General features: G+C 33.0%; 2 protein-coding genes across 6 annotated transcripts; one reads left to right on the forward strand and one right to left on the reverse strand.

Moving 5' to 3' along the window:
• Window positions 1-169: 169 nt before the first annotated feature.
• LOC124424608 (guanine nucleotide exchange factor for Rab-3A-like) lies at window positions 170-22,342 on the forward strand. 5 transcript variants are annotated; one of them, XM_046963918.1, is made up of 10 exons: window positions 170-376; window positions 12,897-13,171; window positions 18,385-18,771; window positions 18,920-19,202; window positions 19,375-19,620; window positions 19,725-19,963; window positions 20,057-20,440; window positions 20,523-20,625; window positions 20,713-20,779; window positions 20,900-22,342. In XM_046963918.1, exons 3-10 carry the CDS (start codon window positions 18,428-18,430, stop codon window positions 20,977-20,979), a joined length of 1,746 nt encoding a protein of 581 aa, XP_046819874.1. In that variant the 5' UTR covers window positions 170-376; window positions 12,897-13,171; window positions 18,385-18,427; the 3' UTR covers window positions 20,980-22,342. The 5 variants fall into 5 exon arrangements, with proteins under 5 accessions (XP_046819874.1, XP_046819876.1, XP_046819875.1 ...); XM_046963920.1 differs by having other exon boundaries at window positions 12,897-13,057; XM_046963919.1 differs by lacking the exon at window positions 12,897-13,171.
• A 133-nt stretch (window positions 22,343-22,475) lies between these two features.
• LOC124424609 (methyl farnesoate epoxidase-like) lies at window positions 22,476-26,091 on the reverse strand. The gene is made up of 8 exons (XM_046963924.1): window positions 24,767-26,091; window positions 24,373-24,670; window positions 24,126-24,314; window positions 23,874-24,060; window positions 23,663-23,786; window positions 23,350-23,530; window positions 22,859-23,118; window positions 22,476-22,781 (listed from the first exon to the last, which is right to left on the reverse strand). The coding sequence occupies exons 1-8, from the start codon at window positions 24,849-24,851 to the stop codon at window positions 22,600-22,602; spliced, it is 1,506 nt and encodes a 501-aa protein (XP_046819880.1). The 5' UTR covers window positions 24,852-26,091; the 3' UTR covers window positions 22,476-22,599.
• Between the last annotated feature and the right edge of the window lie 1,271 nt (window positions 26,092-27,362).

A 27,362-nucleotide genomic window follows, 5' to 3' on the forward strand; every position in this document is an offset into this window, starting at 1 on the left:
TATTTTATATGTTTCGTATTTTCAAATTAAAATACTTGTTAAAATGATTTAGAAAGTATAATCGGTTGAATACATTTATTATCGACTGATCATCAATTTGTTAATTGGTAGTTTCAATTTCTCCCTGTAGAAGCGCTGTAAGCGTCTCGCGGCGATGAGAGCTTGTAATAGGCTTCAGTCGTGGTCCGTGGCCCGTGTCGCGGATCGCGAATGTAATTTTGATTGTGTTTCTTTACTTTCGTTGGTTGACATATGCGAGTGCTGGTGTCAGCAATCTTTCCCAAGATCCAATAACGAGGACGCAAGTTGGTAATCGTACTGTGTATTTACGGCGTGGCAGCCACGCCAATGCCGCAAGAATCACGAACATCTTCTCGTAAGTCTTCTGGTCGCTCCCATTATTAGAAACGAACTTTCCGATCGATACTGATACTAGCTCTCGTCTTGATGAATCAAAACTGACGGATGCTGTACGATATTTTTCTTAGTTTTTACTTACGATTACATTCCTCAAATTATAAAACAATTTTTAATATGTATGTATATATCTGTAATGTTGTTAATTAATAATTCTTTTCGATCTTTATGCGGTCGGTTTAATTCTGTAATTTTCATGAATATCTTGTCATGATTTTCCTATTTTCTTTCTTAAAAGTGTAAACACACACGAAAGATGGTGATATGTTTCCGCGATAGTATCGAAATTCTGGACGTGCGTAAAATACGATTATCATTTGAAAAAAGAAAAAGAAAAAAAAAAAAAGAAAAACATTCGCTATAGGATACTAGTTTCGCAAATAAAAAAAATGAAAATAAATCGTACTTATTCATTTGAAGTAGGTCTTCGTTACGATCCAAAGAAGCTCACTATCTTGAGCAATGCGTTGTTACTTTTGGAATATCAATGAACATCCTAATATTTCACCGTGTCTCTTCTTTTCACATATTACAATGATTTCCCTTTTCTTACGATTGATTTATCTCATGTTTTATAGCTGCAAAATAATAGATGTTCATCATATATTCTGGAAAAGTAAGATACGCGAATTTTTCACAAAATTTCACGAATCGTGTTATATGGAATTTGAAAAGAAAAAGAGAGGAAGGGAGAGAGAGAAAGAGAAAGAGAAAATGTTTGACTTTTTTTCTTTCTCGTTGCATTCGTTTTGAAGGAACGTGTTATTTAAAGGCATAATGATTTCACGTGTTCGAGCGTGACATTGTTTTTCCGTTTTTTTCCGAAGAAATGAAGAAGATCGATCGTGTAACGCGTTCCTCTCGTTCACATCTTTTCTCCGTTAAATCGTGTCACGAGGCACTTCCGTATAAGAAGCTTTCTAATCTCTCGTAGATCGAGAACCGGAAGGTTTTACATAGAAAGGGATGACAATTCAATTGTAGTTGAATGAGTGGTTGAACGACTCACTCCGTTTCAATACGATTTCGTCCATCGATCTTTTTATTCCGCTCGATCAACGTGCCAAGCATTCTTCGCATATTACGAATACGAATGCGAATAAATAAGACGCTCGTCGGAGAGAGTAAACGGGCGAATTGCGAATACTTTTCGATTTATATTATATATTTACGCCGATCTTTTTCAAGTCCTTGACCGAAGCGTTCAGACGGAACGAAACGTGTGTATGCACGTATGTATGTATATATCTCTCGTGAAATATCGTTTATTCCGTATATCGATCTCGATTTCTAATGTTTCAATGCTCCTTTCATACTTCAATGATTTTTTTCACATATTCGCCTTGAAATGCTCTTGAGTAAATAACTTTCATTTTGTTTTAAGTATCTTGAATTAACTTTTTTTTCTTTTTTTTTTTTTTTTTTAAGAAATTCAAATATCCTACTTATTGCGGAAAAGTGGAACGGACATAGATTTGACGTAATAGATATTTTAGGAACAACAAATGTAGAAAAATGAATGTAGAGCGATAAGAAACTAATACGAAAAAATAGGTCATCCATTAAAAATAATGATTTCTTTAATTTCATGCGTTTGTCATTCTTCTTCAGGACACGTTAATTTACTCCTTGACCTCAATAATTGCCTGACTTTCTAAAATAACGAGCATCGATGAAAAGCTTAAAAAATTTTTTTCATTTCTAACAATGAGAAGAGAAAATCGAACGTTATTATCTGATCGCAAAATTCTACCATTCTGTCAATCGTCATATATTCTATTGTGTCTATTTCAATATTATAGGTAAAGCTTAATGCAACAAACGGAGGATTATTCCGAGCGTCCTTGACGTTGTGTAAATTTACACAGTTTGAGTTATTATTATTTTACGAGTTCTCATTGATATCTTAACTTGAATCAGGATTTCGTCTTGAACCATAATCCTTGAAATAGCAAACGTTGCTTTTTTTAGTCGTAATATCAAGCGTTATAATTAACTATAAAGCCAAAATTTGAAACGTTAAAATTCCATATCCATCGTATATACATCATCTATATGCAGATTCGAAATAAACATTCTTAGACGATATTTTTTAAAACACGCTCGAGTTGATCTTTTATCAGGCTTAAGTGTTAGATTTCTACGATTCGAAAGCATCATAATCTTTAATCGAAGAACGAAAGAAATCGTCAAGCAAGAGAAAGAGCTGTTTCGAACGATAATCGAATACAGAAAATTCCTGGTTTGAAAGTCTTAACGCGTTCTTTCCTTCTATTTTATTTCTGCATCTTTTACTCACTCACTCACTTACTCTCTCTCTCTCTCTCTCTCTCTCTCTCTCTCTCTCTCTCTCTCTCTCTCTCTCTCTCTCTCTCTATTTTTTAACGGATTTCAAAGGAATGAAGATGCGTAGGACGGCCTTTCCTTATCAAGAATAAAATTCTATTTTTACAAAGGGAGCAGCAACCGCTGCTTGGTAAACAGTAAATCACGAAGCCACCTCATAACCAGAGGCGTCATGTGAAAAATAAAGTGGGAGATGCTTGATCCCGTTATAACAGTATACACAGTGGTATATATATATATATATATATATATATATATGTATGACAGGAGAGGTCCTTGCACTCTAGGATCGTCAATCGTTGTTTTTGCGATATATTATTGATTTAAATCGTAACTTTTAAATCGTACAAAAACCAAAAAGGGACTGCTGTAACGTTTCAAGTGTAATCACGATTGTTGCGAGGATCGAGAGATTTCTCCATGCTTTCTAATCGCACGAAAGCGATCTACGTATATACGTACGTACGTGTACGCATTTATTCGTCGTACAGATACTTCCAATCATCCTTTTTTAGAAATTCAAAAAAAGATAAAGAAAAAAGGCGGGGAACTTATTTTGCCGACGAAAGTTATTTCGGTGTGTCATTGATTAATGGCAGAAGCTGAGTGTGATTTCATGAAAATAATTTTATCGTTCTTCTTTGAAACGACGAACCAGGGAGTTCGTTAACAAGAAAGAGAAAAAGAGAGAGAGAGAGAGAGAGAGAGACAGAGGGAGGGAGACACAGTGCTACGAGCTGTGAATATCGAAATGGCAAGAAGATAATTAATTCATTCGTACGTCGTGTAACGTTTTTCAAAACGATTTTCACTGACAATGAGTTGCATCGTTTGTCCTTTGATTCAAACGCGAGAAATTACGACAAGCACGGATCGACCGATTGAGAGGATTTTTAGGACGAGAGAAAGTACAATCCGTCTACTCGCTTCGTAATAAAAATTACGATGGGTAACAGAGCGAATTAGAAACGATTCTGAAGGGACCGTTCGAAGACCCTCTAGTATCGACTTATAGATATTTGATTTTTTTATTGATGGATTAAATGTACAAGTAATTACATAATATATATCTTATTAATTATTATGGCTTGTTGAACATTGACTAACTATTATTGAAATAAATCGTAGTATCATATGTCATTAATATTCTGTTTAGTTTTTCGATTTTCTTACCTATCGATTTCATTTTTTACACTTTTTTTCAATAAAATTGCAGATATATATTTATATATTCAATATATTATTACATTAATCTCTACTCATGTAGTTTTTAAATTAATGATAGATAATAAAATTCGATACGTGCTTTTAACTTGCCGATGTATCTATTCATGTTTTTCTTTCGTACTTATTTCATAGCTTTATTTCAACATTATTAAAATATTATTTTATGTTTTATCGTTGAAACGAACGCTATTCTTTATCGTCAATCGCCCGCGAAGATGTCATCGGTACACCATCTATATCGCACTGTAGAATAATTCGACTTTCACTTCGAGCAAAGTGAATGTTATCGTACGCGAAAGAGAAATCATAAGGTTGTAAGTTCCGAACTATGAACGTATCATATGATTTGGTACGAAATTAGCTATAATGACCTACATAAATATTACAATTTGTTAAAATTTTCTTCTATTTTGATTTCAATTCAATGATTTTATCGTTTGTTGATTCACGAGGCATCTCATGTTTTCCAAATTTCTTTCATTTCATAAATTTTTATTCTTGTTACGGATGGTAGTTGGAATTAAATATTAATGAACGAACATTAAAAATGTTTTTAATAAAATCTACGAAATCGAGTAATCCCATAACGTATTAATAATGAAAACGTTTTATATATATAAACGTTCGTTGACCTTGTTCAATCTCACTGTTTTTTTTTTTTTTCTATATTAATTCTACATCTTATCAGGAAATTAATTCTTCAAGATAATTAGGACTTTCTCCGGAGCTCGGTAAATTTTCCAGCGATTGAAAGTGGATTTCCGTCTTCGTAACAAGTCTGTGTACACATATGTTACACGAATATGCTATACGCACGTACTCACGCTTTTGTAAGTTGTTGATCGATCGTTTACTTGAAACATAAATTTTAATGTACATATACGTTAAATAAAATTTTAATTAAAACAAGAGAACACATTTTATTTTTTCGAGCTAGCGCTAAAGCTTCATATTCTCTTTTGTTCAATTTGTAACGAATATTTTTTCATGAGCGAATTTTTATTTGTGTGCAATAGTTCGACTTTTAAAAATGTTATGCATAGTCACTATATTTAAATGAATATTTCTAGTCCACATTACATGGAATACAAAGCAGAATATAAACATGATATACTATCTTACGAGTTAATATATTTGTTATTCTTTTTTTATTTATTTTGAATAAAAAATATTGCTCTTGTATATCACTTTTCTTTTATTTGAATGTAGAAGTTATTAATACATACGCAGTGTAATGGACAAGAATTGAACTGGATTTCTTTTAAAAGAACTTAAAAGAATTTTTTTTCGACGGTAATTACAATGTACAATGTACAACACTATGCCAAGAATGACGATCAAAGGAAATTTAAATAGAAGGAAATTAGTGATAGAGTGTAATAATGATTCATTTACACTCGTTAATTTTGATCTTTTTTAACGTGTTTTCTGTCACGTTCGACTTTCCGTCATCGCTTCAATGATGAAGAAGAAGAATGAATAACTTCAGAAAAATTACAACAATATCGCGTTCACACGTACGTAATAGAAGAGGAAAGCACATAATAAGTATATACGTATACCTAGTGTACGTACGTACATATATACCTATCTATATGTATATATATATATATATATATATATGTAGTATGTAATATATATATGTATATTTTGTATCGATGAAAATATTAGAGCGGGATAATTGCAGATGCTTTTGTTTATCGGTTTATTATCTAATGACGGCGCTAATAATGATAGTTAATGGCTCGCACCGTTGCTTTTATAATTAATACTTTGAATGTTACGTTAATCGAATGTCGCCGAATGAAAATAATGTTAAAAAATATCTTGGAACGAATTTTTCTGTGAGAGCCACGAAAGAAAGAAAAAAAAAAGTGGGAGGAAAAGTTCGTAACGAATCAGAGCGTAGTGAATTAAGCTTAATGAGAGTAAGCTTGGTTAATCGGAATTGTCTATTGTCATTCGAGTTCGAGTAAGAATTAAAGTAATCGATAATTAGACGAATGGGGTAGGATTTAAAGTGGGAGGATCGGTACTTGATCTACTCTCGATTGGATCTCGATCGGTCAGGATCGAGGAATACACCGTTCACGAGATTCTTTATGCCATCAATGCGCACGACAGAGCGGAATCCAGTTGGAAACCGGTACGACAGGTTCCACGGTCGTTGCTGCCGCTCTTGTTGTCTATGTGTTAGTAAGTGGAGAACTTCCCGTACTCGTAACTCATAAAGCCCTGATAGTATACCTACGTTCACATAAAAATACTTGGTCATCGTGGCAAAGATCCCTCCCGGTACTCTTTTCCTTTCTCTCTCTCTCTCTCTCTCTCTCTCTCTTTTCTCTCTCTCTCTCTCTCGTCTCTCTCTTTTTTTCTCTCTTTTTTTCTTTCTGTTTCTCTTATTTTGCGTATGTACGCCATTCATGAAAAAATCGTGTTTATCTGCATTCATGTGTAAACATTACAATCATTAGAGGTAGACTTATCTACCAAAATCGTTGTTTTTTTCACGTGTGTCATATGTACACCATTTTGTTCTCGGTTTTATTTTCTTAATTTATCAAAATAAACATAAAAATGCTTATGCGCACATTTTATACTTTCGTTAATTAATATTTCTTAAAAGTTGATAAGAAAGACGACGTTGCATATGAATTATTCAAGAGGATATATCGAAACGACATATATCATCTTGTCTACAATATTTCCACTGTTACAATGTAGAAATCTTCGTCGTTTAATTAACGAACGTACACGCGTACATGAAATGATTTTAACGGATATTTTTGTTCTTCATCGTTGCGTCAGCACATTCGACGATTCCTTATATTATGAAGATGCGATGTAGTCGGAGTGACGAAGAAAAAATAATATTAAAAATGAAAGAAAATCGTTGATGTTTATAAACGGATGTATCTTGCTTTTCATGGAACGCACTTGATTTCGTATATTTGCAATAACGTGTTTTCTTTCATATAAAAGATCCAAAGATTACACATACCAACAGGGAGACAGCAATGGGAAGGAGCTCGTTAAAAGGGAAGAAAACTATTTTGGATGTCGAGACGTGTGTATTGTCTTGGCTGGGCTTTGTTTGTCGGGCAATTACCTTCTTTCACTCGACTAATAGCATGTATGTACGTATATGTATGTATATATTTCTATTTCTTCTTTAATATGTGTATGCACGATTCTTCGTTTGTATGTGAGTCGTCAGTATGTGCTTGTAACACGTGAAGCCCTTTTCACGATGGAATTCTCCGCGGCTCGTGCGCAGTCGGGTCACGGCCCGGGAGAAACGTGAGAGCGTGCGTACGCGTGTGCATGCGCGTGTCTACCCGCTTACGGCCCTCCGGATCCCCGGGATACTGTTCAGGATTACGTCCTGCCTTTTTTTATACACTAACAGATGTGTATGTAAGTACATATATACGTGTATGTAATCAACGGGACGATGATAATTCCTTTTGAAATAGATTCAAAGAAAGGTAAAAAAAGAGGTCGTAAAATAATCGTTTATCATAGTGGAATCGTGAATCATTCTCTTTCTTTCTTTTTTTTTCGATTTTGAGAAGAATCTTTTGTCCATATCGTCCTCGTTCTCATTGTCGGTTTTGTCGATGTCAGCAGCGTTTATTGTCACGTGCAATTGCGTGCAGATACATATACATATACATTTATGTATATATATATATATATTTATTATTTATTTCATACACTATTATCTATTATTGAGGAATAATTTTTGTTCAAATTATTTTATTCAAGCTTTCTGTCACTTTTTATTACGGCGAAATATCTTGCTGTAATAACTTTTACATCTTTTCGTAAAATTACTTTAGAAAGAATTTCATGCTAGTAACTTTTGGTTTACGACGAGATTATTACTATCTTTATATTTATTTATGAAACACTTTCTAAAATGTGATAATGTCTCTAGGAAATTATAGCAGCGAAAGATTTTAATACTGTAAAGTAAATTATTTTATTATAAGTGAGAATCATAATATTGAATTTTTTTTATCTTTGTTGTTATATGAAAGTGTTCTTTCTTCGTTGCGTTCCTGCATTCTTGTGGCTCAATGGGTATTAACCTTGAGTCTCATTTACGTTCGTACCGTCGTACCTGGTACACCTATCTCCTCTCTCTCTCTCTCTCTCTTTCTCTCTCTCTTTCTCTCTCTCTCTCTCTTTCTCTCTTTCTCTCTCTCTCTCTCTCTCTCTCTCTCTCTCTCTCTCGTAGAATTTCATTATTCTTTCCGGCATACGTATTTTGTTTCAAATAGATTTTGATAATGTTAGTAATTACGTCACTCGTATTGCTTTTTCTTCAATTCTTTTAAATTGCCCTATGACCTGATGATTAGATTTATATTTTGATACGTGTTGTATCACACATATCTTTATATGGACATATTTTCTGTGTAATATAAACGAAATTTTTGAGAGACAAAAATATGATAATCTTGCTTTGTTATTAATAATTTATGAATATTAAATATTTAAATATTAAAAGTATGTAAAAGCATTATTATTTTTTATGATAATATGCACAGGATTTTTTCTCTAGTAATTCTAGTAATAAATAAGATGATCGTTATATAACCACACGTTCACTTTTTTACCATTTTAGCAAGTACATTCTCATAGTTAAACGTTAAAGAATGAACATGATCGTATGTTTATGATATCAATGTTGTCGTCTTTTAAGTTTTTATTTAATCTAGCTTGGGGTCGAAGATGTTGAAACGAGAAGGCTACAATGACGAAATCGCACGCAAATAGACGGCTATCGTTTCCCATACATTTCGTATCTTCCCACATGTTGTGCATGGGCTTTTCAAACGTGATTGTGTCGTTGAAAAAATTCACAGGCTTCAGATTTCTCAAATCTCTTTAATCTCGAAATATTATGAAAGACTTATAACGTTATCCAAAATACCTTACCTGTGATAAATTTGTGAAACGTGCATTATACAAAACATTCGATTAGATTTCTCCTGTAATTTCGATTTTTTCTTAAAAAAGATAATACTTTATTGTCGTTAACCAGATTAATTAAATATTTTCACAGTTAATACGAATGACGTAAATGATAGTTAGATATATTTAAGCGACAAGTATTTAAGCATTTTAGTGTGAGACGTTTTAAAAAGAATTTAGAGCATTGTTTGTTTAACGCAGCTATTTATATAAGATTTTCACAAAATTTTTCATTGTTATCGCATTTCGTTTTTATTTTTTATATTTAAAATACATTTTTATGTACACATATGTAGAAGCGGAAATTGTCAATGGTAATATCAAATGGTGATAATCTAATGCACTAACCAAAATTTAATCATTATAAACAAAAGAATATTGATAACGCCGGATGTTCGGCGAATGAGGCGATACCGTTGAAGTCGTGTGTTGAGCGACGACATTTTATTCTTAAAAGCATGCCGGATGTTGTTTTGTTACTAAAATAAAGAGTGTGATTATAATAGTGTGCATGTGTATGTGTCGGTCGGTAGATGCAATTCGAGTCCTATAAGGCTTGCTAACTTCAATAGTTTTTTGACCCGATACTTTTGTCAGAATGGATCAAGAATTTTTATAACATTTTTGGTGAAAAATAAATTTCTTAAACGTCCATGGATCTTAAAAATTGAAAAATTAATAAGATTAAATACAAATTATAGTTGTAACATATAAAGTTGAACTTTTTAAATATTTCTTTTGACATCATTGAAAAATATGTTTCTTTTTTCATAATATTCAGATGACCTTCTTGATTATTATCTTATCGTTTTCATTTTCTACAATAGAAAGAATTCTTCCTCATCAAGAAACAACAGTTTCTAAATAAGATTACTGTACATAATATTTAATGAAACACAAGTAATTTTCAAAGTTCTTTAACTTTAACAAGGAATATCTTTTGTGTCCCAAATAGTCTCCCATTTGAAATGTTTCCAGGATAGTTTTCTTTATATAATTACGTAAAAATCGCTTCCTACTTCATTCTACTTCAAATATTTTTAATGTTTAAAGCTATCAGCATTATGTCATCAAGAAATTAGACTAGCGATTGATAATGGCTGTATTTGCGGTTGTATTATGTAATAGTGAATAATATATTGTTTTTTTTTTTATATATAGTCTTTTGTATGCCTATCTTTCAAATATTAAAATCATCTGACTAAAGTAGTTTGTTCGTATTCGTTTAGAAGAAAAGAAAACATTATTACAAAATCATGAGCATATTAACAAGTAACAATTTCTATGATATGATTTATACACATTTCATGCTTTATTTAAGATTTGAAAGTTACACTTTTCACATTTATATCGACGAGCATGATGAACTTTTATCTTGATTGTTATTCTGGACACATGATTAGTAAAGATACTTATTTTGTTAAAGACTTTCTATATGGAGTATCGTTTCCCTTTCCTATAAATAAATAACAATATCGAAATATGAAGAGACAAAAATTGTTCGAGGTCTCATTTCCTTGGGTGATTCGAATGAGAATAGTATTACTAGAGTCGTAGAGATAAGCTTCGATTAAGTTAACGTTCTTGAGCGGATTGAATCGATCTGGATCATTGGTAGGATCATACGATAGCGGTTGCAAGAGGGAAGCCAACGATGCTTCTCCATCACGAAAACGCTTCATGGGACTTCGTGCATGTGAACAACTTCACGATGAATCGCCTTAATGCCAGAGACTCGATTGATAGGGAAAGCTGGAAGATGTGGTATTCGAAGCATCTTTGAATATTCGATTCGGTTTCGAACATTCGATTCAGTTTCTACCAAATAAAAACGTATATTACTTTCATTATATGAAAATAAAAAGAAAAAGTTTTTTAATAATAAAAAAATTCTTTATCATTGATACAAGTAAGTTAAGATGCTATTATTAAAGAGTTTTATATGTGGTATTATATTTATAACGGTAAATTTCTACGAAATTTTCTTGGATATAAGTTTTGCGTTATCGGATGATTTTTAATTAACCTACATAATGTTTCAAAGTTCGATATTCGGTTATATGCTAATATATTACAAGATCTTACTTTTCGTTCAGCATGAAAAAAATAACAGATATTAAAAGATAAAAGTATCGATTATTTATGATAGAGAAAAGATTATATTTGGTAAATTAAATGATATCGTTATGTATAATATATCTATTTATCTACGAGTACTGTATATTATCTACTCGCGATTTCTTATGATCATATATTAAAACAGAACAAGGCGTGTCGAGTCGAGTAACAATGTATCAGATCCGGTTTCCTTGTCAGTCGTGTAGTCTGATGGAAATTGATGAGAGGAAAATGGTGAATAATGTAGAAGGACGAAACGTTTAAGAACATATATATGTTCTTAATGTCGTATAAGTTAGTATTACATTCTCGATTGATATTATTCCCCTAAAGGATCTTGACTTCACCCATCACTTTTTAGTCGTACACCCAGTAGAAAACCACAGATTCACACGAATGCGTGCAAGCTTTTTCATATGTAATTTGTGAGAGAGTGTGCGTATTACTACTACGCTACTTACAACAATCTATTTGATACCTGCGGTAGACGATAGGTAAAGTTCGATGGTGTGCGAGTGCATACACCATAAGAGAGAACCTCCGTGGAATTGCAGGGCTGCAGATATAGGAATTTCATGTGTTCACAAAGTGTAAGCAGGATGTACGGAGAAACCTTTCTCACGTTCGCCGTGTATCTCAGGGACGCAAGCGAGCTGAAAAATTCGCATTAGGAATGTTTGAAGGACCCCTTTAATGGGTCTTTATCTTTCTCACAGTTCCCTCTTAGGATATATTATATATGTAAATTTATATATATGTATATATAAATATTATATATATATATTACATATAATTATAAACAATATATTGCATTCATTTGTCGTAATTGTAAATATTATGACGTAAATAAGAAAAATATTATTTTTTTCGTAGTTTTCTCTCAGCAAGACGAATACGATTCACGATAGAGAAATGGCGAATGACGTTATTAGACTGGTAATAACAGGCCGGTCATAAAATTATAACAAGGGTCACGTTTATCTCATTGAGACTTATTAAGTTGAATTACGGACGACACGATTAATGTGTCACCCCGTTTGGCTCTATTACCGGTTCTATAGTAATCGTACGAACAAGTGTTGAACACGTTCGATAGAGGCCAATTGTTCCCATAGAATATAGTATGGTATAAAAGAGACGATGAAAAGTGTCCTCGTTGTTTTTCAACGAGTCGAAAAAACGAGTTCGAACGAGAGTATCGAATTAATATTTGCGTAACATTTACCGTTCATTAATTTTCGGTTTAACCTGTCGATACTGTCTGGCACGAATCAGTTGTATTAGGTCGAGAGCTTAGATAAGAACGATGAGATCCATAAGCCGACATATTAATGGATTCGGAGATTATCGTACAAATTTATAGCTTTGAAGTGTTTGGGGGAGAATCGAAGCTTATTTTCTCAATTGCAATTATGTTTACATTTCGAAAAATAAAATACTGTTATTTATAAAAAAAAATTGAATATATAATTTAAGAAATATTCGATGATCATTTTTATTTTGAAAAATTGAAATTTGTATTGTCATTTTATTAAATTTTTATTTGATTTCTTGAACATACATGCTTTCCTGTCAAACACCTAAATACATATATCGTCGATAAAAAGATTATTATCGCTTATAAAAATTCCATATTATCAATAGATAATTTATGTTACATATTTAATTACGAATAATATTTTATTGCAATGTAAATAACGTATAATAATAAGTAAGATAAATCCTTTCGAGTCCATAATTATATATCATTTATAGTCAGAATTAGAGATAATATAAAAGACTATTAGAGTACTAACATTCTGCAGCCCTGTCGTACTTGCGGAGAAGCAGGTGGATGAAGAGAATCTATGAGAATGCATCGTGGAAGGGGTAGTAAAGATCGCTAGCTGACAATGGGCCAAATGGAAAGAGAACGTATGGTCAGTTCGCAGCGAGCCGTCCTCGTAGGCGGATTATCTATCATACCGTGAGTTTATATCAAAATACGAATCGTATCAGTTATCGAGTGGTTGCTATTGATTGGTCCTTTCACCGAAAAATGTTTCATTCTTTTCTTATCATTCAAGTCGAGGATTGACAGGTATCGTTTGAAAACAAAAATTCTATTGGTAAACAGTGATGGCATTGTGAAATTGTTCTCATGGATAAAAAAAAAAAAAAAAAAAACAAAAAAAGAAAGAGAGAGAGAGAAAGCATGCTATCTAATTGACAATAAGAGTTCTAAAACTTTCTCGATATCATTTGGGGACGTTCGTTATCAGTGTGTTTCATCTCTTGAAATCTCATTGAATGATTCAAGGATTACGTATGCTGCGAGCGATGAATTGTGAGATAAGTTCGAATGGAGAGAAACAATAGAGAAAAGAGCGCGGAATATTCGTGTACTTACTTTCTCTTCCTTTGATGCCTGTAGCTCGTACAGGTATACTTCATACTGTGTATGCTCACTTGTCGGATTGAGCGAGTGCACGAGCTCGAAACTGTGCTCGTTAGCTCTTCTGGAACGTTATCTCGAAGAGTAGGAGGAGGTACAGCGAAGTGGAAGTCCTTGCTTTCAGTCGAAAAGTACCTGCTAATGAATAGAGTTGCGGTAATCTTCTAATTATAATTGCTCGGCGGGCTACGGTCAAATTTCTCTTGACACAAAAAGGATTCACGACGTATTTGTTAAAGTCGGACGAGCAGGCTTTATTATTCGCAATTGCTTTGTCTACTTTTATTTCAATTCGCAGAATATTTTTAAAAAATATATTTTTTTCTTTATAAAGGATCTTTTATTTCTTTGATATATATATATATATATCTTTTTTTATACCTTCAAGAAATATATGCGTAATATATTATTGATTAATTTAGTAATGAATGCATTTTAAATGCGCAATAGACACTTATCCCTATTTATGCAAAACTTCGTTTAATTTTTTCTGATATCGTCAGTATAGATAATTTAAACGGTTTCTGAGTATAGGAGATATAAACCAACGTATACTAACCGTGAGAGAGTGCAAGGCCAGGGCCGTATATTCTGGGAACTCTCTATTCATATGAGCTTCCATCGATACTAGCCAAGATCTTGTTAAAGACAGTGAAGTTAATTTATTTCTACACATACATAGACGAGTGATCCAATTATTCGTAGAAAGTAACGCGGAATGAGAACGATCTATGAAACGAGTTCGTACTTTGTTATAACAAAGCCTGGCTAATAGTGAAAACTGGCTATGAAATGTGATTTAAATAAATTCATGTTGCTTTATGTTTAAAAGCATGTATATATTAAAAGATCAATACATTTTTTATTGAAACATTTAATACTGGTGTTCCAAATTTTAATATCCATGACGTCAAATGTTAAATTGCTTAATATCCATGACGTCAAATGTAAAATGTTGATCGAACAGATAACTTCCTAGCGTCAAGGATAAATCGAATAATTTTTATCCAAATAAAAACAGACGAAACGACGTTCTTGTATTATATATATGCAAGTCAGGTTCAATTTATATGCATGGTAAAAGCAATATCTAAACATGGCACATACTAGTGAACTTTTATTGTTCCACAGAGAAAAATAGGAGTTATAATGCGTTGAGTACGGCTACGATGATAATTTGCGCTACGATGAAAGCGTAGATAATGACATGATGTTTCGAACAACGTAGATGAGAAAATTCTGTGAAAGATCATCTACGTATATCGAAGAACGAAGTTAACAAAGTTATACCAATTTGTGTATATAGAATTCGAGTTAAGAATATGACGAAGTTACCGGGAATAGAAATTCTCAGAAGAAAGCATCGAAGGTCGATAGAGGTGGGGACATACATATGCATATATATTCGTCGAGGAAGAGAAAGGAGAAATAAGAAAGATATTTTTGGAGTGGCTCGTTCGAATTCTCGTTTTGTGTAGGCTGTAAGTTTATCTATTTGAAAAATATTTAAAGAGATATTTCACTTCTCGCATACTATAATGGTTCGATTATGAATACATTTTAGCAAGACTTTTAAGTACTATATTATGTTGATCAAAGCCCACAAGAATTCTTCATTTGTTTGCAAATATAGTCACGTTGTTGTTGCTATAATCTTTAGATTTAGAGAGTTTAATTGTAAATCGTTTTTCGAATTATTTTTTTCGAATCATTAAATCAAACGTCTCGTACTTTCAAAACTGTATCGTGCCTAACAATGAAAGATTATTTCTGATAAGAATAGATTGATTATTTACCAGATATATTATTTACCAGAAAATCTAAATATCACAAACGAAAAAAAGATCTAAATCCAGTATATAATTTTCTTGAAAAACTTTAAATTCATAGAAACCGATTTAAAGTCAGCGTTATGAAGTGGAGCAAGAGTCGAGGGTTCGGCATCAGCATATCACGCTGGCGAGAGTCGAGTAGTGCTCGAGACGGGATGCTCGAAAGCAAATTAGCGTTTGGCGGGATTCCTTTGTCAGAGAGAGCAGGAGAAACTGGGCTTTATCATCTGCTAGTGTATGGGCGTGAATGGAGCGTCAGTGGTATGCCACAGCGTCATTACAAATACGGTGTACCCGGCCGTACCATTCGCCGCTTTCCAGCGTGCGATCGCGATGTGAACCGTGACGCAATGTTCGCGTGAACGTCCCATTTGACGAAGCCAAGGATATACATATACAGACTCTTACAATTCGAAACACCTCTGCACTTTTCCACGCTTCCCGCTCGTCTTCCTTTCCGCTCGTCGTGCAAGTGAATTTTCAACGTAGAAAGATTCTCTTGATTGAAAAATTCGTGGTAAACGTGAGATAATCAACCCGTACATACTACAATACCGACGGTCGTTTCCGTTTGAGTTATCACGATAACATCAGGATAAATTGAAATGTTTTCTCTTTCTCTTTTTTTTTCTCAAGCAACGAGTATTTTAGGTGGACGAGTTTAGATATAGAAATCGTTCATTTTACGTGATCGCTTTAATATGTAAATATATATGTTAAAATCAATAGTTAATTTTTTAGTATCGTGTACCGTTAGAAATAATGAACTATAAGAAGGATAAAATGTACCGTTTCAAAAATATCTATCAACATAGTTTGATGTAACTGTTTCGATTAAAATAATTGAATTCCTATGGGGAATGATGCATTCGAATGCATCTTTGCGTTGGCTGCTTCACCGAGCGTAAAGGAATTTCAAATGAATGAATCTCAGCAACTAAGAGCTCACCGTTTGTTCAAATGAAATTTTCTTCGTTTTAATTCAATCTTCGCGCTCACTCAACGATAACTTAATCTTCGTCTTTCGTACATGACATTTTACTTGTGAACAAACAAACGAGTCTTCGTAGAAAATAATATCAAGTTAATTTTTTCATTTCGTAACGATCGGTGAACTTTGTATTATAGTTCTTTTATTTGAAACGACACGTGGGCGGAAAAACATTGATTCTTTCTTAATGTTAATGGAAACATCGTACTTTGATACTTGATTGTTTCGCTAGAAACAAAGAATTCAATAACCGGAAACGTTTTTAGATTATCATTAATTCTACAGAAGTGAAAATTCTTTCGTTAGTAATGTTATAAAGAGAAAGAAGAGACTGTATCGAGTTAATTGGAAGGATATATGATTAAAAATTAATGAGATTCTTACGATTGATTTATATAAATTTCTTTCTGAACTCTGAATGTGATTTAATCGTGAGAAAAAATAAAGATCAAAGCTCACATCAAGAAAGTGGCTGTTACTTGCTTTTCTGCTGAGATCCAATTAGCTTGATTAAAATCCATAAAGTGAAAACAGAAACGCGATAATCGATAATAGCACGATTGTCGCGACAGTTCTGGACATAGTAATGCCTACGTTATTGCAGTTACGAACTAGAAACGAAATTTCTGTCGGTATCATCGATAAGCTATTTAAGAAGGTAAACCTTTCACCAACGAGACAGTGCCAACAACGAGCAAGGATCGATTAGCACAACTCGTTAAATCAACGCCAAGAAATGGAAGAAATAGAACGTATTTATCAGATCCGCCTTGAGCATCAAGCGTAACAATCTAAATGCGTGGTATTCATTGTTGCGAATTAAAACCAACGGTGGAAAACTCGATTAAGCTGTGTCCTTATTTTGAGCTTCCTCTTGTTATTTTATGACGTTCTTATGTTCATTTATAAATAATATATGAAATTAATTTTTGTGATCAAATAGAACTAGTACTAATTTTACGAATGAAAATATTGTTTTTTTTTAATTCATAGAACGTAAAAACTTACTGGCAATTATGGAACGATGAAGACGATGGAGAGAGAGAAAGAGAGAGACGAAAGAAAATTAACTACGCCTGGTTTCTTAATTGACTTAATTTGGAGTAGAGTGTGGGGAAAAGGAATGCGATGACCGGCCGATTCCCAAGTACCGTTTATGCAATGCGACTGAGCGACTGACATGACGCAAGCGACATCACTTGCTTTGGCTACATTGTCTGTTGGTAGATCGCGAAGAAGAGGCTCAAGAGATCTCGCCAAAGGGAACGAAAGATCGAGGTTTCCACTTCGAGTCTCTTAATTCAGCTCGACTCAATTCGCGCGAACGATCAAGAAATATCTCGGTCATGGTATTCGTTTACGCTGATTAGGGCAAAATGCGAAGGTTTTCATTGAAAACATTGGTTGAAGTAGTACATTCCTACATTCGAATATCTATTCAGCATATTTTATATTATATATTTTTTAATTTTAGCTCGTTACGAATTTTAAAAATTTATCGAAATTAAATATAGAATATTGTCATGATCATGCAAGATCATTTTCCATTAAATACGTAGATCTACATTTAAAATGGCAAATTATATTACATATTGACAGAGATGGTTCGAGAAAGTTTCAAAATATTTAGGTCGATGATAGTACGGTGCATCATTGTGCATAGCACGCTGGTATGCAATAGTCGAGCCGGATACGTCCAGTCTCTGTTGATTTCGTGGATCCGTGTCACGCGATGCGTTACGCCCTCAACGTCCTGTCACGAATGATGAATTATTTCTTCGACGTATCGAGTCATCGTCGTTAAAAACATCAATTTGGGATATTACTTCTTCTCCAAGTAATAATCCATCCTTCGATAAGTAAATAGATTCTCTCTTATTTCAGAAGGAAATTCGATCATCGATGCGAATAATTAAATTGATATCAAATTCGTCAAGCACTTATCGTATTATGTTATCGTCGATAAAGCTTAATAATGATTGAAATAAGAAGCTCTAAGTTTATCACAAAGATAAATAATGGTTGTGCTATTTTAGTGAAGTTGCAGATCGAAAAGAGATAAAGTAATATCCAGGCGCCATGAAGGCGGTACAAGAGCAACAGCAGCCGGAATCGATGGAATCCAATGAGTCGGTGTCCGCCTCCTCGAACGAGTATGCCTATCGACCATTGACAACGAAACACCGAAGAGCCGGAAGTACTGGTACTACTGGTGACGAGGAGTATACTACCGACGAAGATGAACTCTATCCAGATGAAGCCGATTGCACGATCGGTTCGACCTTACACGCACCTCATCCAATTCTCAAGTCCGATCTTGCAAGAGCTGCGACCGATCTCTTTGGATATGCGACCAAGCGGGAAGATGAGGAGGAGGAACCTACAAGTCTTTTTGATGAAGACGACAAGTTTCTCAACAACAGGTAGGCGAATGTTAATAACATTTTCATGTTTTCTTTTATAATTATCACCTTGTATTTTATTTTAATTTTTATTTTCCAAACGAGAAAAATATAGATGTGTTATTCATTTATGATCGATCGTCTTAATTGGATTCGCATTTTTATTTAGTTCCAGTTTAGCGAAATCGAACTCGCTCTTCGCATACAACGACAAGATACATAGTGTTTTAACGAGGCATCGAAGTCCGACGATGATGAACGAGAAGAAGCCTAGCGAGGCTGTTTTAAACACGCATGCGTACAAGTCTGAAATTCAGGTACCTGCAACTCAGACTATGACTAATTTGGATATTAGGTTGGGTGAAGAGAAGATAGACGATGTTATGGAAGACACAGTAAATAAGCAGGAAGATATTTGTGTATCATTAGAAATATCTACGAAGGACTCGCAGGTAAATTTAATAAACTGAATGGTGAAAGTATTAAAATAATAAAATTTTACATAGAAATGAAAACAATTGTTTTCATTTCTATGTAAAAAATTTACAAAAGGAAAATAATTAAGAAATACTTTTTGAAATTATTCTTTTTAAAATTAATAATGGAAATATTTTGTTAATGCAGGCTGACTCTCGAATGAAGAAAGAAACTTCTTTAACAAAGGATTCAAATGATCCTCCCTCTCCAACAACTGCACAATGGGGCAGAGCCGTAGCAGAAGTAAAAGAACACGCTGTGGCGAAGCTGCAGGAGGAGTTGAAGAGAGCTCACGAGGAATTGAAATTGAAGGATGAAGAGGTGGCAAGGCTCTCGAGGATTCGACAGGACGTTGAGGCCGAGCTGGAAGAACTCACCGCCAGTCTATTTCAAGTACGTCGTATCGAGAATCGAGATATGGAGATTAAAAGAGAAAAAGGGGGAGAGAGAGAGAGAAAAGGATATGAAATCGAGCTCGAAGGATAATTCATTTTTAGGAAGCGCACAATATGGTGCGTGAAGCGAACGTGCGGCAAGCGACGGCAGAACGTCTTCTGGAGGAGAGTCGAATGAAAGCCGAGGTCCTAGCGGCTGAAGTGACGGCCTTAAAGACTTTGGTCTTGACTTCGACTCCAGCCAGGCCAAATCCACATTTGCATCCTCAGATTGACACGAGATGTCGTTTGAATTCGGGTGATGAGTGTCAGCAAGGTCTTTTTGCTAAGAAACATCGAAGGTATAATTCTTTTATGATTATCATATCGATAGCGTAATAAATAAATTATGGAGAAGCGAATTATATTAAAATTTATTGAACTTTTTATACAAGGTCGCCTTCGCACTTCAATCTTAAATATGGCCGAGAGAACTCACCACCGGAATCTCCTGTGAAGGAACAGAGGCCATCCTTACCAAGTGATAGGGAAGCCTTGGCTAGGGATTGGAAGAAAGATCGTGAAAAAGATAGAGACAAAGAGTGTAAGGATCTAGGATTGGAGGTAGATCCTAGAGTTCATACAGAATTTCTCAGGTGGAAAGCAAATCCGTGTGTCGATAAGAGCGATCCATTTGTTGCCAGAGTGTTCAAAGAAGATATCGACCTATGTTTGGACTTTCCTAATAAAGAACTCGGTTCGAGGGTCCGACAGGCTGTTCTCGATGGAATCATTTTTATCGAGGCTGTCAGTGATAAAACCAAACTTGCCTTTCCTAAGTAAATTTTTTTTATTTCATCGATCTATAGTTTTCTGATTCTTTTGGAAATTATTTTATTTTATTTGTCATTGTTTTTTTAGAAAGTGTGCTCTTCTCGAAGCACCACGACAATGTCACTATCGTATGAGACTGGGTGATCAGGAGAATCAATGGTACTGTATCTCTCAAATTTGTCGCAACCGAGTGAGTGTCATCTATTTTATGAAAAATAGTTAGATTTTATATATCGTAAAATATTATATAATCGACGATGTTTCTTTTAATGTTTAGATCATAGCAGTCTGTGATTTTCTCAATTATCTACGTTACGTAGAACGAGGTCTTGTTAAAAGTTCGGGTAAGTTACATGATAAATTTATGATCATATTTTATTGTATCCTGATAGTTTTATGAGAATTGTAATTATTCTTAGGCTCAGGTACGATAGGCTGTAATAAATTTTTTGTTTCTGTTAAAGTACACGATGTATATTGGGAGATTACAAGATTACGAAAGGAAATGGTGTTCGCTCGTCTGGGTTTAGTGCTTTCATCTTGAAGCTTTTTTCTGGTGGATTTCATCTAGTCTGGAATAACGGCCGTAATACGGACCTAGAATCTTATTATGTTTTTTTGATCGACGAAGAAGAAACGACTGGAGAGAGTTATCAAAGGATTAATATAGGATAATAGCGTCGATCGGAAAGATGATCGATAATTGTCTCCATTTGACACGGGAAGATACGATTTACGTTTTAGACGAAACGTATCCCGCATATTGTATATCCTTCTGTTTCTCTCTCTTTCTATCGCTATTTAGTATATTAGATTGCACTTTTTGCCAATTGGGAAAGATATAACAAGGCGACAATGCAACTGATCACGGGGCTGTGAATGATCTTAAAAAAAAAAGAGGCAAAAGTTAGATGTTATTGATAGTTTCCCTACATGACAAATGTATATAAGAAGGATTTTTTGAATCTATATTTCTTTGAATCTATATTACTTTTTACAATTAGAAATGGGTACATTGAAAATGTTACGGACATTTGTGCAATTGAAACACTTGCAAAAGGGATAGGAAGCATAGCGATGTCCCTAAAAATGTTGATATTCGTTGTTATATATTGTGAGTATACATTATTGATATTATTATCTGTAGATAAAGAAAAAGATGTTTATGTGGACCACAGGAAAATCTAGATAGGTTAAATGCATGTAGATCTTTTATGTATTTCCTGTATACGTCCTAGACGTATTATTATTACGCAGCGAAGTTATGTTATAATTCATTTAAGGAAAGCTATAGAATTGTTTGCTCTTCTAAACGATATTAATCGTAAATGAAGGTGCAGCTAATTTATTTCAGTACCTTATCTTTCCAATGTAATTTAGAAGGTCATTTACAATTTGTAGTTTTATCCACTTTTTCTACGCGCTTTTATCGCGCTGAACGTTTGAATTCGTTCGATAAATATTGATATTTTGCTATTTCGATATTAACAATTAAGGAATCTTCGATTTACATGCTGCAAACGAAGTATCGCGTTGATACGATATAATTACTTCGTCGACTGAAAGACGATATCGTCTTCCAATGATTTAATTCATTTTTCAGCTGTTATGAACTTATCAAATTGCAAGACAATGCGAACATTAAATAAAATTTGCAGAATGAAAGTTAAGTTGTAGGAGTAAAGATCTAAATTTATCTTCATCGCGTTGAATCTAAATATTCGTAGAAACAAGTATCGTTTGTTGTAATGGAGGAAAAGAGAAAGTTCGTCGTATTTTTATGAAACGGCGAAGGTTTTCTGTAAATACAAGAACTTGCTACTTGTCTGTCGAATGTAAATAGACTGTCAAAATTATCTGAAAGAATTCTTGTATTTAAAGAAGTAATAAAGGTAATTTCCACTGTTCGATTTTTCTTTAACTAACTCCTTTTTCGATTGCGTGTATATCGTTTACAGAAATGAGAAAATGTAACGAATTCATAAGTCGACGTAAATAATGATTTCCAGCGAAGATTTAACGAACTATAAATATCTATGCTCTCTTATGAATCAGTCTTTTTATTTAAAATCATTTTTTTCGTTTGCCATTCAAGTTGTCTTACATAGCATATTACACTTATATTTTCTTATAGTCATTTTTTTTCATTGGTCTTTTATGATCATTATATTCGTTTCTTAATGAGAAGATTTATTGGTGGTGGTGAGATAGTAAAACCATCGATACCTGATAAATCTGGTTCTGGATATTCTGGTGCTATGGAGAAATGGAATCTTTGCAGCATGCAAGCATTTATCAAAAAGAGAAAATTTTTCGCTAGAACCTCGCCTGGACATCTTCTGTGACCTGCAAAAAAGAAATAGAATATAGCGTGAAAATATAATAAGGGATAAATTTAAAATAACATTCATATTACAAAATACCTAATCCAAATGACATAAGCCAAGGATTTTCGCAATATTCTCCCTTCTCGTTGATAAATCTTTCAGGACGAAACGTTTTGGGATCACCCCAGTGATTCTCATCCATGTGAACGCTCATTAAATTTGCTAACAAAATGGAATTTTTTTTTATATCATATCCTAACAAAGTTGTATCGTTCATAGCTCGATGAGGCACCGAAGTCGGTCCTACATTCCCCATTCTTCCTACTTCCGCCAGAGTTGCTTGTAGGTATGGAAGTCTGAGAGATATTAATGAAAACAATAACTCATAATTATGGATGTATCGCCTAGATTTCTATTATGTTCTAGATCACTTAGTTCTCTCGATTATTATTCATCGAATACATTGATGTAACAATTATATACCATTCTATTTCTCCTTCTTCGAATAAGATTGTTCTAACTTTTATTTGTACTAATGTATGAGGATTATAAAATACCGATATAAATAATAAAGAATAATAAAATACCGATTTCTATATGCGAGACGAGGTGAAATATCTTTGCCAAAAACTTCATCCAATTCGTCATGTATCTTCTTTTGTACATATTGATTTACGGAAAGAAATGCGATCACGAAACCAGTGGTACTGGTGGTTGTCTCGATTGAGGCAACAAAAAGATCTCTAATGAGTGCGATTAAATTTTCATCTACAAACAATTAATATCGATTTTACAATACAGGATAATTGTATATGATAATCAGATTAGAAATGTTAAGGAATTAATAGGACATACATTTAGGTTAATATCATGTTTCAATAACAAAAAAAACAGTTTTACCGTTGAAGTTCGACGATGAAGATAAATTGGAGGAGCATTGTATTTGCATCTCTTTTAGATAAATGTCGATTAAATTCGTTGGTTCATTCTGCATCTCAGTCTCTTGGTGTTCCGTTATTATTTTCTATGATAAAAAAATTTTTTGTACATGCATCTATTCTAGAATTTATTTATAAAATTATAGATATTACAGGATCTTTTATTGTATTACTTTGAAATATAGCCATAGTCGATTTTGGCGTTCTTGCAACTGTGTATATCCTGTTAAACGTGGAAAAATATATCTGAGAAAAGGCAGTTGACTTATTATACTACCAGTTATTCTGGAGCTTCTTGAATTTTCGTTTAATATCGCGATAGCCTCCATCAATTTCGGATCCTCATGATCCAATTGAAATCTAAAAAATGTACAATGAGGAATGTCTAATAAAATGTAAGTATTTGTTTAAAATTAAATTCTTACTTCGATCCTGTGACAAGAAACCAAAAACTGGCTATAACTGTTACCGAAACGAGATCGTATATATTTGTTATTGGTCCTTTTTCTGCTAATTCTTCGATTATTTTTAACAAGGTAACAATATCCTCCAGTATCATATCTTCCATGTTTGCTTTATCGAAACCAAGACGTTTCAATGTTTTTATTGTAAATCTATATTAATTACAGAAATTTATAGGTTAATGAAATATTGTTTTAAAATAAGTATTACCTTCTATGTTCTGACCAAATTTTTCCATCGGTAAAAATTAATCCTCTGCGTTCACCTCCGGTTCTCAATCGAATTTCTAAGCTATCTGGTCTGCCATCAAATTCCGCTCGACTGAGCATCTCGATGATAGCCTCACGTCCAGAAATAATTATAAATGTATAACCGAATCCAAGTCGTAAATGCACCACTGGTCCATAAATTTTTGCCAAATAACACCAGGTATGAGCTTGGAATTTAGTTTTTTTCACTAAACGCTTAATGTCCAATATATTTCCGATTATTGGTAATCCTCGTGGACCTGAGAGGTTTAATTATTTTAATTACCTTTATTTTATAACCCATTTCTTCGATAACACATTTATTTTATATATACATATATATTTTGTAGAATTACCTGGGGGAAAATTTCTTGATTTCTTTTGATCAATCATTATTTTGAAGAACAATGTGATTAATAAACAAATAACCAAGAACCACATTTTCAATGATTTTACACTTTAAACTTCACAATTTTTTTCTTGTGTCGAGTAATTAACATAAAAATTATTCACAAAGAAAATATATATTTCACGTTCATGACATTTCTCGTAGCGACACGTTTTAAACTAAAGGCTGGCAAAGAAAGATGTGGATGAAAAATGTATCCTTTCACCAGTAGATTGGGTAAGAGTCTGTCCGGCTCAAGGTTTCATATTGCGTATCATAACTTTCTTCCGTGCACTTTCCACTTACGTATAAACCGTTGCGGATATTTTGCTAACGTTTATTCAGTTATACAAAATAACGCATATCATAACTTTCGTTTATTCAGTTACAGTTATTTAGTTAAACCATTGCGGACATTCTGCTAACGTTTATTCACTTACACAAAATAACGCGTTCTTATCAATTAGATTTATAATATTTACTTGAAGGAAAACACATAATTCTTATTGAGTAAAAGAAAATTAAACGACGGTATGAAGATTAAAAATATAATTTAATTCATAACTGTTAGTTTTGATATTAAAATATCGTTAAATTAATATTTTCCAAATTATCAGATTGCAAAGAAATTACAATGAATATTTCTTTTTCTATTTACATGAAAATCTAATTTAAAAATCATATTAAACCGAAAACGATATTAGAATCTGATGGCATAAAACTGTAAAATGCAATATAATATATTCAATATAATATTCATTGTTAACTAGAAGAATTACAGAATCGATTATTGATTCGAAAAATCCAAAAAGAAGACTAAAAATTAAAGTCAATTCCATAATTTTATATATTCGCTGAAAGCCACGGAGTCCAATATAATAGAGAAATCTAAGGAAAACATCGAATTTGGAAAGATCATGTCTCTTTCGTTTCAATGATCTTGAAAACATCTATATGCTTACTTAACAATTTCATATTGGTTGATCCCATTCTTAATACGTTACCAATATTACTTATTTTGGTTGATGTTTCAGTTGATGTAAGCGAAGAATTGGTGAAATTAAAATGGATGACGATATTTGTATATTCGCTATGTTGAACTTATTTTATATAAAATTTGATCAAAATTTCGTTCTAATTCATATCAAATTTATTTTTATTTAATCTGTATGTTCTAATATTATAAGCATTAATAGTTAGAAGTTATATGATAATAATATAATAAAAGTAAATATCTAATGGCAAGATATTGACGGGTGATAATTTATTATAATTAAACTTTTTAAATTCAATTATATTTTTAGAATCAACGCACATATATTGTGTATTATATATTATATATTATATAATATAAAATTTATTTTCTTTTTTTTTCTATTATTATGATTTTCTAAAATAAAATTTATTTACTGTGAAGTAGTTATAGTAGATTGGCAAATATAAGCTGTGCGCAACACACATAATTTTCTCGTAGGATGGAAAATTGTTTGGTTTGGACATTTTAATATCTTTTTTACATAACCGTTTGTCCCCCAGTAACACAAGTAATATTTTTGACAAGTTGGATCGTTGATAGGGAATCGACCTGAGCTTGGACAATTATTTGGATTGACTGTCGTCGATATCATGCAAGAAGTACTCTGTGTTGGTAATACACATGCCTCTTTATACATATCGAATACTGTGCCATCGGGACACTTGAATATGATAGATTTTAAATCCTTAGTACACATGTAGTAGTATTGACAATCGGTATCACCCAAAGGAAAGAATCCAGATTTCGTGCACAAACTTTGAGCTTTTACTGAATCAAATATCAAAAGATTTATCAAGAAAGCTTTAAAAATAATGAGAAACGCGCCCATTTGTATTTCTGATCGTTATGATTGTTGCAGCTTAATATCGAATATACTATACTGATTTCATTTCTTTCAACTGTTTTATACGTCGCATATTTTATTTGCTTTATCACTTATCTTGTCTTAGCTCGATCTCGTACTATTTGATCATTGGTATATAGCTAACAAAGTAGATCAAATTCTAAGAGGAAGAAGAGATAACGTCAACGACGTTATTGGGCGAAATTTGTCGTCAACATAAAAAAGAAAGTCTCGTTGTTAGACAACTAGATTTAATTCGTGCTCTAGCTAAAAATTACGATGAAACGACTTTCGATCACGTACCTGTGTCACCGACGAACAATTACTATTATAATTTCGCAAGTTTTGTTCGTTCTCCGACACTGTGAAATATTTATGACGATGCATGTTATTTAAATAAATATGAGCGAGGTCGCATAAATAATGTGTCTTTGAGATGTTTGAAAATATCAAGTAACACGTATCTAAACGAAATATTTTTTTAGGAATACTACCGAAGAAATGAATGAATACGAAGATAATTAAATACAAAGATTCATTCACTAATATTTTTAAGAACAATTAATTTGAAAATTATAATGTACGTTACTCATTAGCCTTCGTATATTTGGCTTTCTTTAAAAAATCGTAAAAGATAACGAATGATTAAAGATGCAGCAAAATTTTCCATACTCGAACCAAAAT

The sequence above is a fragment of the Vespa crabro genome, chromosome 6 (assembly GCF_910589235.1).
Source record: "Vespa crabro chromosome 6, iyVesCrab1.2, whole genome shotgun sequence".
Classification (NCBI taxonomy): domain Eukaryota; kingdom Metazoa; phylum Arthropoda; class Insecta; order Hymenoptera; family Vespidae; genus Vespa; species Vespa crabro.